Source organism: Habropoda laboriosa, unplaced genomic scaffold (assembly GCF_001263275.1).
Source record: "Habropoda laboriosa isolate 0110345459 unplaced genomic scaffold, ASM126327v1 scaffold72, whole genome shotgun sequence".
In the NCBI taxonomy this organism is placed as follows: domain Eukaryota; kingdom Metazoa; phylum Arthropoda; class Insecta; order Hymenoptera; family Apidae; genus Habropoda; species Habropoda laboriosa.
Genome location: NW_017100188.1, coordinates 63,913 through 79,471, shown reverse-complemented (window position 1 = coordinate 79,471; position 15,559 = coordinate 63,913). Strand labels below are relative to the sequence as shown.

At 34.0% G+C, this 15,559-nt stretch overlaps 1 protein-coding gene across 1 annotated transcript in view; it reads left to right on the top strand.

The window, feature by feature from the left end:
- Window positions 1-14,580: 14,580 nt before the first annotated feature.
- LOC108579781 (proton-associated sugar transporter A) overlaps window positions 14,581-15,559 on the top strand; it is a 7,856-nt gene continuing 6,877 nt past the window's right edge. The window contains 2 exon segments of the mRNA XM_017943388.1: window positions 14,581-15,008; window positions 15,197-15,459. Coding sequence (XP_017798877.1) covers window positions 14,809-15,008; window positions 15,197-15,459 — 463 coding nt within the window. The 5' untranslated portion in view covers window positions 14,581-14,808.

Below are 15,559 nucleotides of genomic sequence, written 5' to 3'. Positions count from 1 at the left end.
CATATGCAATAGAAATGAGATTGGGAAGAAGTAGTGTATTTGAAATGTAAGATTCGGGGTTTAGGAAGAAAGTATTTTGAGGATATTATAAAAAGTAACATTTAAAATGAGAAGGTGGCATTGATATTTGGAAATTAATTTTTATTTAAAGAAAGAGTTCTTTGTGGCAAGAAATATGATTTAGGATCCTTAAACTTGAGTAAAACTACAGTCGGTAATATAGTGCTTGATGTTAAGAGAATTAGTAAAAGTGTATATTTTTTCTATCCCTAAGGAAAGCAACATTAGTTTTATTTTTTGAGAGTAAAATTTTGTTTTTCTTGAAAATGGTAACACTGTTTCTGTATTCTGAGCATCGGGTTAGAGCTCGCTTTTCGAGCGTCAACCTCTGAACAGTGACGTCATTCGCTGTTTCCCTTCGTTCACCTCACCCATGTTTCTTACTATACTACTGATGCACAAAGAAGGTACAAGCCACCCCTACCTTACCACGAGGTACAGTTTTACCCCAGCTGAATAAATGAATTTCTTTTACGATAATTTTAAACAATTTCATTCTTTTTCATTTTCAATTTCGCAAACATTCCAAACATTAATTATCACCCTAACCAAGTAAACGAAAGTAATTGAAAATAATTTTACTCTTTCAAATCTACTTAATCAATCTTACAAAAATACAAAACTGAAAAGTAATCTTTCTTCTTAAGGTCCTCAAGGTTTCCATATATTAAAGTTAAAATTCGTTTGCGCAGCTATGGAACTCCATTGATAAGCGTTAATCTCTGTCTATCTTTCTTCCAGAAAATCGGTCTATGTTCCATTTACGGATCGCCTCGAGACTTTGCACTTTTCAATTCGCTAGGCGAACCTTATCGACGAAGGATTAGCCGAGGAAGATTCCGTGAACGATTGTCGACGACGGCGAGATGCTGGATACGAGCGTGAATCTTTTGAATTCGAGGTCTTACTTACGTAAGGAACAAATATGCTCTTGTTGGAGAACGATCTGGGTAAGTAATTAATTTCCTCCTACACGGTGTTCCAAAACAATCGAATTTCCTTGACGAAATATTCGAAATAAAATTGCTCCACTATATTTGTCACTGTGATTACTATACTTCCGATATTTATGCTAATGCATATTCTTCTTCTGCTGTCGGTTTTATTTGCAACAGTTTATGAATCACCATTTATGATTTATGATAATTCTGCATTTTGCAATTCTGCATTACAGCGCCGTTATTATATTTACAGTTAGGTACAATTTATATTGATATTTATCTTCGAATAAATTTCATCAGAATGACGTACATTTAAAATTGAACACCTTGTGTATTTCTGAAATCCATTTACCACATGTTCGTACAAATTTTCATCATTGTTCCAATGTTCAATTTACATGTTAGCGCATTTAAGAATTTCGTGTTATAAAGTGTTTATTCTTGAAGTTTCTTGACTAGTAGCATTTTTACAAAGGACAAAGAACGTTTTGAACAGAAAGACCAAGCTCTTTGTTCGTCAGTTTAAAAAGAACACTGTGGTTCTCCCGATTCATCGTGGAATTGCATTAAATAAGCGTTATCGCTTATTAACCGCGCAGATAGAGCGAAAATTTAGTTATGTACCGCATTGAACACGGTAATTGAGATAAATTAATTTCCCTGATTGAAGACTGGAAAATTTGCTGGAGACAGAGTCTCCTTATTATCCACTTATTATGCACACTTGTGTCGACTATTCAAATGCTGCATCTCTTTATTTTCCCTGTCTCTCTTTCTTATCAGTTCGAATTGATTACAAACACGTATGTTATCCATTAACATTGAAAAAAGAAAAGAAAAATAAAAGCTTATAAAGACGTCTGCGAAATATTCATGAAAATACACCTTTATACGAATGATACGTAAATTTTATTTGCTTCACTTGTATAAAATATAAAAGAAAGTGCAGAATGTTGAGGACGATTTATTCCGTTCTCGTTGAAGAAAATGTTAAGAAAGGTGAAAAACAGAAAGTTATAAAGATTTTTGAAAAATATTTATAAAAATATCGTCTTTGTACGAACGATGTAAGTACGATTTGCTTCACTCGGGCTCGTTTACGAAATGAAGAATTGTTGAAGGTTGTCGATTTATTCCATTCTCTTCGAAGAATATATTCTCGATGAATTTCGAAAGATCGTAACTTCTTTCTTGGCTACGTGTTCGCGCATAATTGATATCGTTGGAAAGCGTTAGGCGAAAGGAGGAATAAAAATGACAGAAAACCTGTCTGGTTCACGCACAGAAGAAAGAAAAAGCAGCAGAACGGAGCGTATAATAGATGCCTGCGTATGCATTAGGCTGTATACTAAGTTCTCGTGTTTATGGCACCGGGAAATTCCATCCTGGTGTACTTGATCGATCATTTCCTCGTTCGCTTTTTATTTTTTTTTTTTTTTTTCTTTCAATACATGAAACTAAAAGAATACCGATGAAAAATAACAATTTCTAAAAGCACTGTACACACTATTCGTTCATTCTTTTAACCTGGATATTTTGTTCATTTTTTTTATATTTAATTTATTTGAAGTTGGAAAAGTTATGTACTTTAATTATTAAAACGTTTACGCATGAATTATTGTGAAATAAATGGTGAAAATATTATTGTCATCTACAGATTAGAAGAGTTTCCAGTTCTAAAACGTTTGGTTTCGTTGGACCATTTTTCAATCTAGTCGACAATTGAAGAGACGAGAAGTGAAGTTTGTATAGCATAAATAAGAATTAGAGGTATATAAATTTCGTGTAAGAGATGTTAACCCTGCAAAGTACAAAGAACGCTCAGGTAGGCAAAGTTTACAAAGAAACGCGTTTTTCAAAACAGGACATTCATTCATTGTATGAAGACAGATGAGCAATTCGCTATTCTCTTGATAACAGACATATCGTGACCCGAGAGAAAAGATTTAAATTCAAAAGATGAAGTAACTATGTAAAATCCTTTAAAAAAATCTATTCCTCTATAATCTACAAAGGAGATACATAGAATTTTACTGAAACACCCTGTACACACTCTAAAGGGAAAAAACCTCTCAAATCTTCGCGACGAATCAAAAACCTGAAACACCCTGTATAGATTCAGAAGCAAAAGAAATGTGCGCGATGAATCAAATACTTTATCGAAAACAAGTAAAGTAACATTTGGGAAATGAACCATAATACTACAAGGACTCTGTTTACGATCTAATAACAAACGATAAATCTACCTGTTGAGAGCGTGATTTAGACGGTTTTACAGGCGCAATCGTTTGATAAATATAAATCACGCCAATTAGGAGAAGCCCACTTCAGACTGCAACGTGTGCCTTATCGATCCTGATAAAAGGCAATTAAGCTGATAAGTGTAGACAGACATCGATTCGACGATTCTCTGTTTGCCATTCTAACGTTAATAATACACGGCGAGACGCATGTTTTCCAAATGGACGATACACATCAAGATGGCGGTTAAATTGCACGTAGTAAATGGCGTCCTTAACTTTCGTCGAACGACCGAAATTGCAATCGCGGTGAGGTTTATTTCGCGACTGACTATTTTTGCACGCGTGTCACCACGTTAAATCGGAACGATGTCAAGAACACGGCGATCGTGCTCCTGCTCGAACAATGATTCCTTGTTCCTGTACACCGGGTGGCGCGAGAGTTCGCAAGCTTTTTCTTTTATTTGGAATTCATTTCATCGATGTTTACGTTACGCAATACACTCGTTTCTAACGTGTTTTTTTTTCGTTTTGCATAGAAGAAAAGCGACAGCTTCTTTGTTTGTACTCGGTGGCGCAGAAGTTTGTAAACTTCCCTTTTTATTTCGAATTCATTTCGTTGATGTTTACGTTACTCAATACGCTCGGTTTTTAATTCGTTTTCTGCTTCGGTACTGAGGAAACTCGAAATTTTTATTTTTATTTCTTCATCAGCTTGTATGTAAATTATTTATTCCTTGTCTACCATTGATATATAAATATTTCTTCGTTCGTATATTTCGAAGAATGTTTCATCGAAATATGAAGAACGAATAATACCGTGTTTGAATATATTTTTTTCTTTCTTCCTTCAAGAGTTCATTTGTGCAAAATGAAAGGGTGAAGTACAATACAAACCGCGTTGGTTTGATTCTGCTCGTTCTATTCCGATTATACATTATTATTGGCTTACGAATACACGCTGCATTATTATATCATACGATAACGCGCTTATTTGTCGATAAAAATCCAGACACGCTAGTGATTCACTCGCGCGCAGCGCCACTAGGTAACCGGTCGGTACTACAGGCTCGTTCATTTACGGTACACACCAACCGTAATGCAACGGGAATAAGCTTAAAAGAGTTTAAAAATAATTTTCGTAAATTATGCCAATATTTTTATGATATTTCTTGCAATTTTTATTTCTTCATTTTATTATACAGAGTGTTTCAAAAAAGTATTAACACTTACATATGTCAACGTAACTTTTTTATAAAAACCGAACTGATAACCAGATATATCATATTAACCAATATATTTTGTCCTCGGTCTTCATTTATTCACCATTAATGTCAACAAATTCGTAGAATCTTCATCAGGTAGTCTTCAGAGCTTCGAGGCACATTTTTTTCGGCATTGTCGCAATCACATTCGAAACCTTTTGTCAGAAATCTTGCACGTAGCCATTAAAAATTCTCTATACAAGCTTTAACGTTTTTTTTTTTTTTTTTAAGCACTCTGTATCTGCTTAATTTAATTCTCTTTCACCAGAGTACGTTACTATTTTATTGTTTTTTAATTCGCCTGTATCTTGTCTTCTTCAATTTTCACACAAATCATACATACGTATAACACAACTATCACCAAAAACAAGGAACACGCTTCTGCAAGTGTATAACACGATAAAACGTTATCTTGAATAGCCTGGTGCTTTCCAACCGCTTTTATGAGTGCCTCTCATCGATATGTATATCGTTTATCAAATTTCTTACGTGTTTTTGTTTACATGCATCATTTTTACTGCACTTCCTCTCAATCTTCCTTTTTTCATGTACCATAACTTCACATCGTTCGTTTTTCTTTCACATTCCTCGTATTTTCCTATACGTACCGTCGTTTCACATTTTTCTTTACACACACATAGATCAATTTTTTATATTTTCTCCTCGTGTATACTGTGATAGACGACTTTTTCAGAGACCATAAATCGTAAACGTTCTTCACGATTCACTTTGACAAATAAATCGACGACAAAGGTGAACCGAAGGCAGTTCAGATAAATCTAGTTCATCATCCTTGACATTGCACTCGAAGACAGATAATCTTGTCACTGTACTTTCCGCTGTACTCATTAATTATACATTCGTAATTAACCAGAGAACAAAAAAGTGGCAATTGGTTCTTTTCGAATCTTTATCCATCATTGCCATTTTAGTAAATAGAGGGAATAAACGAAGCTTGACTTTTTTACACTTCGATACATAGTAAAAATACATATATTGTGATTGTTAAGTTAGATTCAAGTAGTAACGGTATAGTAATAGGTAACAATCGATGATCTAAGAATTCTAAATATATATGTTGCTCCAATTTAATTCCAATATCAATTCTTAATTGATTCGTAAATGACAAATTGCACTTCTAAGTATCGACAACTATTGAAGGTTAGGTGATGAATCATAGTTATAAGACATTTTAAAAAAATTTGTTCCTCTTTTTTTTTACGTAATCAAAGTTCATTCGGGTTGTTTTCTGCGTCATTTTAAAAATTTCCTCCTTTTTTTATGCAACATGAAAACAAAGTGGGTATTAAATATTCAATATTTGACAAATTCAAATTTCAAATGCTCTAAGAATTGTTTAGAGCGGGAAGAACGACAAATGATAAACTTCTGAAGGAAATATCGGTTTCAAATATTTAAGAATAGCTATTTATTTAAGGAACATGACTGTAAGTGTTGGACGAGGCAGAGTGAAACAATCAGCTACAAACCACTCTGTTGTAAACAATCACGTTGGTGGTTTGTTGAAAATAATTTAATCGTTTGGAATGGGCTTTTGATTAAAGGGAGACTCCGGCTGACTGAGCTTGAAAACTTGAGTCGAATATTTTCCCGTATCGGTAACTTCTGTGAATATAAAAATTATAAAGAAAATATATGAGAATTGTTTCTAATAAGTAAAATATTTGAAAATTGTCAATTAAATCTTCGATGGTCTCTCAGAATTCTTTATAGTAATACCACGATACAATGCTGATACAGAAAAAAATTACAAATTACAAATTAAAAAAATTATTCTTCATCTGTTAGTCACGTTAAAAATAACGAAGGGTTGGAGAAAATTTGTTTAATAAAAATTTCTATACCTTCCTATTACTACCGAAATCCTTCGTGTTGTATACACTTAAAATTTCTCATATTTCTCAATTTCTCTTTCAGTTTCTAGACAATTCAATCGATTCAATCAATTCCTTATCCAATTTTGAACAGTTTGCACCAATACTCCGCAATAAAAATAACTCGTAAAAAAGTTAAACAAATCAACAAATTTTACCACCTGTTATCAATACCGACATCCAAGTTAACCCTTTCAATTTTAATGATCATTGAATCCATCGATGCTCTAATAAAATACCTAACTTTTAGAAAAATAAAAACGTTCAGGAAATTTTACCATTTCTTATCAGCACAAAAATCCAACCTTAACTTCTTCAATTTCAACATTCACTCAATCCGGCAGAACAAACTTAAAAGAAAAGTTAGAAAATTAAATAAATTCTATCAGATCTTATCAATACCAAAATCGAACTTACCCGTTTTAGTATCAATGTCCATTCAATCCTTCCGCTGCTTTCGAAAACAGAAGAAGAATTTTTTCGAACTAGATGTAGTAGAATCTATTGTGAAAAATCCTCTTGAAGTCGTTCACCAACGTATCTCCCACTCGACAACCGGTTGCATTGCACGCGTCTGCTTAAATCATCAGAAGGAGTATCTTAAACTATAGTTCTATAGCTATATCCTATCGGGAAATCAGGAAGAAATCGAACACTCGATGAATCAGCACGCCATCACAATGTTGACTGAGCTTACGATCGAGCCTCAAAATTAGCAGACGCATCACTGTGTCGTTGCTTCTGAAGAAACATCGAGAGAGAGAGAGAGACCATCACTATGTGTGATAGCTGACACCAGCCATGTGTGCCGTCAATACAGCTACAAAAATAATTGTGGTGCTTTTTGGGAATGAACAATGATTGACGTTGGTCGTGTAAGAAGAGGATTCTTAGTGTCTTTCTGCTTTTTACTTATTTATTTATTTTTTCTTAGGAATCCAACGAGACAGATTGTTTGTCGTCTCGAGGTCTGTCACGTTTGGTATGAAACTGAATAGAGATGAAGGAAATGAATGAGAAAAGTTTTATAGAGATAGGTGAAGTTTCAGGTGTAAGAGATTTTGAAGGGGGAGAGGGAAATTGGAGTGAAGGATTTTGGGAGAATTTGGAAGGTTTTGGAATGTTTTGAATAGCGAAATTACAGATCGTGAATTCATGGTAACCCTGAACCAACGGCAAAAACACCAGTTCAGATCCTGACAGAATTTCTAATATCCTCTTAAAAAAATCACCTCTTAAAGGCATCCATTTTTTATGTAACCTTGTGAATACAATTTGACAAGGCGGAGTCTTTCCGGAAGTATGGTCCAAAGCAATAGTTATACCCATCCTCAAACCTGGTAAGGACAGAAATTATTCTCGGAACTACAGACCAATCGTTTTGACCTGTTCGATGTGCAAACTTATGGAGAAGATCATTAACAAAAGGCTCAAAACTTACTTAGAAATGAACCATATTATAAGCCCAGAACAAGGCGGATTAAGAGAAAACAGGTCAACAATTGGCCATTTAATCATACTTGAATTCCACGTGTACGACGCATTCGCTAGAAATCTACAGACTGTAATTATTAGTTTAGATATAGAGAAAGTCTACGAAATGATTTGGAAAGAGCGAGTTTCATGCGAGTATTATAGCGAGTCGGATGTTAAAATTTATTCACAACCTTTTAAAACGTAGATACAATCTACGATTAAGAAATAAAGCAAATTGAAAGTTATACCAGCGAATAGTTATAATTTACTTAAGTTAAGATCAAAACAAGTTATACAGGCAACCGTCCTCCCCTAACTTTGTGCAAATTCTCTGTTACCGTTTATACCGAGACTAATTAGTTAATAACAGTAGTTAATGTAAGTTAAGCAATCTACATCCACAAATAGTAATATAATGTAAAGGACTATGTAACAATATGTGGCCGCTAATTGCAAATAGGCTGATACGACATTAAAGAAATAAATAAAAACAAAGAAATTTCTCAAACCCCAAAATTGTCAATTCCCTAAATTTTGAAATTTCTAAATCGTCAGGATTCTCAAATTGCTCAATTCTGACATTTCCAAATTCTCAGATTCCCTAAATTTTCCCAATACTGAAATTTCTGTATTCTCAAATTTCCAAATTAGAAAATCTCCAAATTCGCAGTTTCTCATATTTATTTACAATAAGACTAATTAAAGCACAGTGAAAAAAAATATTGCTCTAATGTGATAGAGAGCCATGTCGTGGAATAGTGCTCGCATACTGGTCTCATCTCATAGATGTGGCTAATTAAATTAGGAGAAGGCTGATCTTCTCTGGGCGAAGAAAGAGATTAAACTGTTGTCAGCGATAATTGTCACCGGTGTTCTCTTCCTTGTTTCCAACGCATTCGTTCGTCCACTTAACTTCGTGACAATTGGCACAATTGCTGGAATTATGTCGCATAACAGCCATTTCAAAAGGGAGTCACGAATATGAGAAGATGGTTAATTAGTCGTTAACTAAACTGTATACGCAACTTCTTCCAAGAACACGTTTCTTTCTGACAATTATTTCCAGAACTATCATTTAATCTAAATCCATAGGGAGATCTATTTAATTTAGGGTAATATTTGAATATTTGAAAGTATGAAACGTTGAATATTTGAAGGTTTGAATTCTTGAAAGTATGAAAGTCTGAAGATTTGAAAATTTGAAAATTTGTACGTTTGAAAATTCAAAAATTCGAAAACTCACTTACCACTACAATACCACTTCAAACATTCAAATCTTACCTCCGTTATCATTCAACAGAACTTTCCACAGAACCGGAAATTATTCTCGAAACATACCAGAAGAAGTTCAGCCAATAAAATAACTGAATTATTTCCTCTAATCTCCTGTCACAATTCTTTCGACGAATTCCAAGCATTTAACTAGTCGAGACGTTGAAACGAGAGGGAAAACAAGCCCATCGACGCTTCTTTACTCCGGAAGTAAAGTTCATCGAACGATTTCTATCCTCTTCCGGTTCGAACCTTTTCCATCGTCGTGATAACAACTTCGAAATTTCCTGTTAACCCTGTTCCATCGTACGATCGATTTGTTCGCCATTAGAATCCCATTGAATTCCCTATTTTCTGCATCAATCACGATCGTTCGTCATCAGAATCGTGTACACGATTAATCGATTTTAATTCGACGTATTTTTAGAACAAATGACATCATTGTAAACGTCAGACAGGGAATAGATTTTATTGAATTCATCGTATCGGCAACTTGTGTAAATAATTGACGTTTAAATAATAGAGTTTCCTTCTACACATCGTTTGCAAACGGAATTAAGACACTCGCGTATGTACACTACCGGCGAAAAGTTTCGAATCACCTCCCACTTTTCATCAATATTAAATCTGCTGCCAACTTTTCACAGATTTGAAGTTTATCTCAATTCTACATTTATCAATTTGTCTCGTATCAATTGGTTCGAATGATAAAAAATTCTCAAAGTCGCTGACTTTTTTTCTGGAAATTTTTCTGTAAATTGCAACGCTCGATGATTCCAAACTTTTGGCCGATAGTGTACGTCGGAAATATTAGTATGGATCAGTTGCAGGATGATTCGTGTAAATATCAATTTTATTTATGTATTTATTTATAGATATCAATTTGTCGTGGTAAATGATACATTCTTACAAATTGAAGAGGGAAAAATGATAATGTACAGGGTGACCTTGAAAGAGTAACATATCATAGGTCAATGAACTCGTCTTGAAGTGGGCTATAAGCTTAACTAAAAAAAGGATAATGTTCCGTTTAAATGAACAAAGGTCATCTTAAAATCTCAAAGACACCTCAAAAACAATAAGTTTTACTTGAAATATTTTTTCGAATAGCGAATAATTCGAGAGATTCGTGTGCAATGGGCCACCCTAAATTGTAACAGTAGTTCGAAAAATAATGTTTAAACACCTGTGGATCTTCACGATTAACATATGTATCTTTCATATTTTGAAAGTGCGCAGTAGTTGGATTAAATTGGGCAAACATAATGTCAATTAAAATGAAACGAAAGTTTAATTAAGGAAACACTTGTTAAATCGTTTACCCAGTACCTTCGGATAAGTAGTAGGTGATACTGTTTATGAGAAACGATGAATTGGCCATTAAAACATTGTTAATTGAGAATAATTGAAGAATTGAACAATTTTATGGGGGTTCTTGATTTTTTGTTTTCAAATTGAACTTATGTTTAAGAATGTTTAGAATATGGATAACACTTAATGTTACAAAACTATGATTCATCATCGATCTCACGATAAAAGAGTCGTATAGTTGCTGATCATGTTGTCAGTGTCACTTTACTGTCGAGAAAATTGAAACGGGTGAATGCGTATTAGACGGATAGTAGGATAAATAGAAAGAATAAACGCAAGAAGGGGATACGCGTGATCCAATAAGGATCAGCGTTGAACTATCGTAGCGGAATTGATTGGTGTTTCGTTTTATTGAAATGGGTTACTCGCTGAAAAATTACAATTTCAGTAGAAATCCCGCTTTGTTGGAAGGGAAGGCTGCGAATCACAATTTCTGAAAATTCAGAAATTTAAAAATTTGAGAATTTGAAACTTAGGAAATTTGAGAATTTGAAATATAGGAAATTTGAGAATTTGAAATATAGGAAATTTGAGAATTTGAAATATAGGAAATTTGAGAATTTGAAATATAGGAAATTTGAGAATTTGAAATATAGGAAATTTGAGAATTTGAAATATAGGAAATTTGAGAATTTGAAATATAGGAAATTTGAGAATTTGAAACTTAGGAAATTTGAGAATTTGAAACTTAGGAAATTTGAGAATTTGAAACTTAGGAAATTTGAGAATTTGAAACTTAGGAAATTTGAGAATTTGAAACTTAGGAAATTTGAGAATTTGAAACTTAGGAAATTTGAGAATTTGAAACTTAGGAAATTTGAGAATTTGAAACTTAGGAAATTTGAGAATTTGAAATATAGGAAATTTGAGAATTTGAAATATAGGAAATTTGAGAATTTGAAATATAGGAAATTTGAGAATTTGAAATATAGGAAATTTGAGAATTTGAAATATAGGAAATTTGAGAATTTGAAATATAGGAAATTTGAGAATTTGAAATATAGGAAATTTGAGAATTTGAAATATAGGAAATTTGAGAATTTGAAACTTAGGAAATTTGAGAATTTGAAACTTAGGAAATTTGAGAATTTGAAACTTAGGAATAGGAAATTTGAGAATTTGAAAATTAGGAAATTTGCGAATTTGTAAACCTGAGAATTTAGAAATTTAAAGATTTCAGACTTAGGGAAAATTTGAAAATTTAGAAACCTGCAAACCTGAGAATTGTTAAATTTGTAAATTTGAGGATTTGGAAATGTGAGAACTTAAGAGGCTTAAGAATTTGATACCTCGAAAATTCGGAAATTTATCGTGAGAAATATTCATACTACAATATTAAAAGATATTAGAATTTCTCTACTTATACTATATTTTCCTTGTTACAAATACCTACCTTGAAAAATTCGAAATATTTTTCATTTTCCTTCTGGTAGACACACAAGGGGGTAAGAAAATCCTGCTTGTCGTCGTTATCGTGGTCTTACAAGAACGGACCAGAAGCTTGATAAGATTTAATAAAATAATCGGATTGGAAAAGAAGCTTCGTCTTTATTAACCATCCAACCAGAAGATCCTTGAAAATTAATGGAAATAAGAATATTAGTAGTAAGAAAATTAGAAAAAATATATACACAAATATTGTTAATTCTTTTGAATATATTTTGCAATAAGTTTGAACGTTTTGCAATACATTTCTTCTTATCATGATGCAAGAATGAGATAAAATAATACTTAATCTTGGACGTTAATTTCGTGTTGTTCCATCATAAATGAAACGTAAATCTGATTGCACAACGACAGATCGCGGACTTGCGATCGGAGCATGTCGATAAGAATTAAGACGACATTTGCGTGTGCCTTCAATAGAACAGAATATTTAATCATTAACAAATCAGAGGCAATTTGTCATTGACTGTTTCTCTGTAGCAAGGCTAACTAACAATAAAATCGTAATAAAATCCAAGGATCTTCCTGTATATCTTGAAAAATACTGCAAGTCACTCTATCTACCTATAATTAATTCGAATTTACATATATTTGAAAAATTTCTTACTTAACCGCACAATATTCTAATCAATTATTTTACACGCTAGTGAATTTTCAATCTTTTATTATTTTCAAACATCTGAATTTCTCGAAATTCCTAAATCCCCTAATGTACAAATTTTCAAATCCGTAAATTCTCAATTTCCGTAAATCTTTAAATTCTCCAATTCCGAAATTCCCAAGTTCTATCAAATTTCCAAATTTTCAAATTCTGAAACGTCTAAGTCCCCAAATTTTCGAAAATTCCCTTTCGTACGTATTTTAAAACTCAGCGTTCGTATTCGGAAAGGCCGGGGTTGTCCATCGTGCGACATCTTCATCGAAAGTCCACCGAAGAAAAAGTGTCGAATCCCAGCCGATGAACGAATTATCGATGCGTATTGCTATCGTAAGCTCTGACAAAAGCGAAGCTCGAACCAAGGCCACATACGCAACAAGACCTACTTTGTAGGACTTCCTCGTCCGCTAATGCGTCGGTTCGATATGCTCGCCGCTGTGCAATATTGCCACCTAAAATGACTCACGTTTTCTGGACAAATCTTACATAGGCATAATGCAAAAAAAAAAAAAAAAAGTATAACACACGCGTTGTTTTGTTCCATCAGAAAAATGTTACAGATTGTTTACAAATGAAACAAATTCTGTTAAATATCCATGTTAATATGTGCAATTGAGACACGGTGATAATTAAGAAATACTTTTCTCTACAGATAAGATTTATTGCAAACAGGAAAATTGACTGAAACACGGTAAAACATCGATTGTCGACATTTAACTAAATTTCAAATTAAATTTAATAAAATTTCAATGTTAACACGTTACCGAAATATTTTTCAATTTAATTGACATCCAGTTTGGAAAAATAATTTTAATAACGTCGATAAATTTTCATAAATTTTCGATTAGTACAGGTTAGTATCTATGTGTTTAATTGTAGAGCAAGAAAAACAAAAAACGAATTCATTTTATTTTTTCCGTTGAAGTAAGATGTTACTCTACAGAGAGCATGAAGCACGAAGTATTGAGAGTAAGACTATGGAATATAGAACATCCTTCTGTGGACGGTGGTAAATCGAATTGAAAATCCGCTTCGAATGGAGAGAGAAAGAGGGAGGGAGAGAGAGAGAGAGAGAGAGAATCGACAAAGTGCAATTTCCACGGCGGAAATTACATCTACGAACAGCGGGGGAAGCTTTGTTGAAAAGCTTCTCGTGTGTATATACGCGTGTAAACACTATGTGCATGATCGAGAATGGAGCAACTGTGTTTCGTGGGGATGCAGAGGGAGAAACAGTTGGTTCGATACGCAATTATTTCTATCGTACACGTGAAATCTATATATGACATTATGTGACAACTTCTATCAACTTTTATAGCGTTTTCGAAATTCTTCACATTATTTATTTACCTGACACGATTACCCTCCGATACTTCTAGCATTTCGAACATAAAATACACTCCCTCTACTTGGAACACATCCAAAAAAAAAAAAAGTACCTCAAGTGTCTCTGCTATATCTATGAAAAAAGTACCTCTGTAACCTTCTTAATTGTTTAAATATTTTAATACAAATTTTTCAATACCCTCATCGAGCAAAGCTCCAACACCTCTAGAAATCTCCACTCTAAAAGGAACCTTCCAGCACATCTAATAAACCTCCTCAAGCTTTTTCCACATCTTCTGAAGTTCGATCTCTGTTCGTGGCCACGACCGAACCGATTTTAATCAACAGTAACGAGTAAGCTGGCCGTTAAGTAGGTTTCCCTCGGTACACGGAAAGCTCATTTTACATCCGGCCGGAACACGGATGGAGGGACTAGGTGAAGTACGTAGGTATCCATGGTGAAAGGCGACGTCGCTCGTGCTTTCGTCTTGGCCATTCGAGCTTGCCAGTCGACTCTCGCGTCTCGTCGACGAAGCACAGCCCCAACCCTCTGCCTCTAAACATCCCTTCGCCTTTCGTTTCACTCTCGAATAGCGTCAGTCGAGCGCGATGAACCAACGAAAACGCACGTTTCATTAATCTTATTACCTCTGCTGTTTGCAATTCTTGAAGTAAAAACAAGAAAAGGAGTGACACTAGGGTAGAAAAAGATTTGACGAACAATTGATGTACGATTTATGGATCGTTCGTATGGAGTGTAGATTGGCTTTGAAGTTCGTTGGTTTTTTTGTCGTGACACGATGAGGGATAGGACTTTCGATTGAGAGAAATTAAAGGGAATTTCGAAGATTGTGAAACATGGTGGACAAACTGCACGAATATGAGGGTTTTGCTGGAAGGGTGCACGGTGTCAGGGATAAGTTTAAGGAGAAATGGGAGACATGGAAGGAGTGGAAGAATGGAATACCGATGGATCAAGGGATCGAGGGGTTCCTGAATCATCTTCGGGGACCGCCGAAGTTGGAGAGGACTTTGGACGATTATGCGCATATTTACAGGTATTATGGTTTTCTGAGATTGTTTTTTTTTTTTTTCAAACGATTGAAAGAACAAAACATTTAAATGTAAATATAGGTACAAATTGAATAATAACTTATTAAAAATCAACTCTCAGGAAAAATAATTCTTCAACTTCAAAAAATAATTTGGAACGAAAGGGTTAAAGATTGTACAAATTTTCCTTTAGAAAAAAGACACGAGGAGAATTAGTACGCGTGTCTGCAGCCGTAATGGGGATCGAATTTTCATATGCAGCAGAAACCGCGTTCGTTTCACCAACATTATTAAAAATCGGAGTGGATCACCAGCACATGACTCTCGTTTGGGCGCTCAGCCCCCTTATTGGGTTCTTTGTCACGCCAATCTTGGGAAGCTTGAGCGATAGGTGCAGACTGAAGTATGGAAGAAGAAGACCCTTCATTCTTTTATTAGCCATTGGAGTGTTGATAGGTAAGAAACTCCATCTTAATTCATCTTAAAAAAATTAAGAAACAACACAAATAATAAAAGGAAATTATATTACTTTAATTTTATATTAAAAAATAACTAC